The 3,209-nt window shown below is 38.7% G+C and overlaps 1 protein-coding gene across 1 annotated transcript; it reads left to right on the top strand.

The window, feature by feature from the left end:
- Nucleotides 1-251: 251 nt before the first annotated feature.
- On the top strand, nt 252-2,086 carry LOC308364899 (ladderlectin-like; the record flags this gene model as incomplete). The annotated part of the gene is made up of 9 exons (XM_080838180.1): nt 252-315; nt 481-522; nt 687-734; nt 855-896; nt 1,051-1,098; nt 1,182-1,282; nt 1,525-1,650; nt 1,831-1,930; nt 2,016-2,086. The coding sequence occupies 9 exons, from the start codon at nt 252-254 to the stop codon at nt 2,084-2,086; spliced, it is 642 nt and encodes a 213-aa protein (XP_080694306.1).
- Between the last annotated feature and the right edge of the window lie 1,123 nt (nt 2,087-3,209).

Genomic DNA, 3,209 nt, shown 5'->3' with positions numbered 1-3,209 from the left:
TGATAAAATAAACTGAAATAGTTTCCTGCTTCCTCCGGCACGTGTCTCAGAATGGTATAAAAACCAGACCAAACCCTCTGCTCATCACTGTATTAGTTTACCTGAACAGGTGTGCTTGATACTCATCTACAACAGGTAAGAATTTTGCTTCTCTCTGGTCATGCACTCTGAAAAACCTTCAACGATGTACTATATGTAACAATTGTTTTTCCTTAGTTTTCCTGGAAGAAGAAGAATTTACACAAATCAACATGAAGGTTCTCATACTGGCCGCTCTTCTCTGTATGTACTCTGCTGTTACCCATGCTGCACCTGGTAAGTACACTCTCTAATCAGACAGTGACACATGATGCACTACCTCATTTTGTGAATAAACCTATATGTTACTGTCTGGATATTCTTATTTTTTGATGTTTCTAATTTGGCAAAAACCTGTGAACACTGTGGTGAAATGTATTGTTTTTGTGCTCATCTCTGCAGCAGATGTCGTAGAGTCTCTAGCCGAAGAACATACTGTTCCAGGTGGGTGGTGGTTGAGGCCCTAGAAAACCTCCTGAAAGTTCACAGTTTGACAACTCTAATTGACAGCTGATATTCGGCATCTCAAAGAAAGAACTCATGTAATACTGTAGCCATGGGTAAATGTTTCTAATGATAGACTGATAGTTCTGTTTCTTCTTTCTCAGAGGAGGATGTAGAGGTAGAGACTGTGATGGAGGGCCCTCTGTCAGCAGGTATGAAAGTGATCTGCAGAATGATATTAGCTGATGGCGATGAAAATGTGGCGGTGAAAAGTTAACAGATAGATGTTTTGCGAATTGCGATATTAATGCAGCATGTTTCGTTTCTCCTAGCTGAGGTTGCAGAGACTGGAGCTCAAGAGGATCTGCTTCCTGGTCAGTGTGAAACATTTAAAACCCCTATATTTTCTTCTGGTTTTTTTGGATTATTATTTGTTGGAAATAAATGGAATGACACGCTGGTCTGCCATTTTTACTTCATAAAATTTCGGGAATGGTCAGAATAACTTTATAATTATGCCCTTTTCAGTTGAAGCCATGGAAGAAGTAACTGAAGATGTTCAAGCTCTTAATCTAGGTCAGTAAATGTAAATAATTATATATTATGAGGTCAAGGTTGAACCTTTCTGGGACACTAAAGTAGCTTTGTTTGTGTTGTAGATGTTGTAGATCGGATGTCCCTGTGTCCTCCTGGCTGGTTCAGACTTGGTTCCCGCTGCTTTTTGATGGTGACCTCCAGGATGACCTGGCTCAATGCTGAGGTAAGGCACAACAGCCACATTTGAAGGGGGAGAGGAGGTGCTTCACCATTGGATTAACACTATGCAGTAACTCCTAAATACGAGGGGTGATATAAAAAAAAGTTTGATCGGAAAATTAAAATGATGAAGCTTCTCTTTTACATACTCTCTTTCTCCTTTTTACCATTACACTCTTTCTTCTTCTCTTTCTTTTTCTTCCTCTCATTCTCTCTTTTCCCCCCTCTCTCTCCCTCTCTCTCCAGAGGTATTGTGTGGGGCAGCAAGGCAGTCTGGCCTCTGTGCAGTCTCCTGATGAATACAACTTCCTGCAGAGTCTGGCTAGACTTTCAGGCCAATCAACAGCTTGGATCGGAGGTTTCTATTTCCAGGTCAGGAGAAGTATCTTGATTTGACCTTTCTGAGACACAGCATCATAGCTGTGACTGTTAAAACAGTCTCCATCCAAAAACTCTAATTTCTTCTCAAATTAATTTGAGCATACAATGAAGAACCACAGCGGTTGTTATGACCACACCACCAAAGTGCTGTGATGTGTTTCTGTATTTTAGGGAGCCTGGCTGTGGATTGACAGAGCTGGCTTCCATTACACAAACTGGCTAACACAGAACAGTGTGTCAAGTTATCCTTGCTTGCACCTGAATTCCAATGGTAAGTTTCTTATTCTGAAAGCTATGTACATACAGCTTGTCACTGTTTCTGGGAGTCTTATGTTTTGCCTTTGTATGGTATGTAGGTGGCTGGTCAAACAACAACTGTGGAACATCCCGCGCATTCTTCTGTGCCAGTAGCAGACCCTCCTGCTGATGAAAGACACCTGCAATGTCATTCTGTGTAAAGAAAATGTTAGATGTCACTGACTTCCATGTTATGTAGAGGAACAACCAGGCTTGGAAAACTCCAAATCAAATATTGAACATTGTAGTATTGTTGTTGTTGAATGTATCTGAAATGTAGTATTGTGGTTTTAATGTATGTGAAATACAATAAATATGTGCTTTTATCTATTTTGTCTTTGTGGACAATGTTATTTACAATGATGTTTACATTACTGTATAATGATGTTAAAGAAATGCAAAAGTGCTCAATGCTAAAGTTGGGAATGGAAGAGCTGATTTTTCATTTACCTTGAGAGAACACATTTATCTCACTTAATAGTTTTCATTTACCCAGTATAGGTTTTTCAGAGCTGACTTCCTAAACTCACAACTTGATCCATTTAAACCCCTTTAACCAGTGATTGGATATGTAACTTTATTACTAGAAGTAGTTATAAATATGAGATGAACTTGAGATAACAATGTGCTTTTTACAAACAATACAACAGTGTTTATAGGAGTTACTGGTACAGTGTCTTCTGACAATGGAATCCTTAGAAAACGGGAGGGAACAGAGAACTACACTCAACCAATGATAACATCAGTGACTACAAAATAAACATAGCACAAAAAGTAAGGACATTTGTGTTTGGTAGATTATTTATTTGTTGTAACAATGCTTCTTGGCAATACATCTTATACCGTTGGAAAGCCTGTTGATTTCCCTTTATAATGGTGCCACATTTGTAAGGAACATGCATTTGGGGGATGAGTAGCAGAGCAGAGCATGTGAATTGCGCCCATGAAAAAATTGTCAAATCTTCTAGACACATAACATCTCTGTATTTCTGTATTTATTATTATGTGTACTGTTGTTGTATATATTGTATATAAGTATATAAGTATATATATATTCTGATCTTCTAGATATGGTATCATAATCTACCAAACACAAATGTCCTCACTTTTTGTGCTAGGTTTATTATACGCACTGACATTCTCCAAGGACTCCTTATTATGACATACTAGGTTCACCCACAGAAGCAGTCATGCACCACCACATGTGTTTCAGCTACTGTGGTATGACAGAGATAAAGTGATTGGGGAGTGAG

This window comes from Sprattus sprattus (genome assembly GCF_963457725.1).
Source record: "Sprattus sprattus genome assembly, chromosome: 4".
Classification (NCBI taxonomy): Eukaryota; Metazoa; Chordata; class Actinopteri; order Clupeiformes; family Clupeidae; genus Sprattus; species Sprattus sprattus.
Note: the sequence above shows the minus strand (reverse complement) of the source record. Positions and strands in the feature narration are given on the sequence as shown.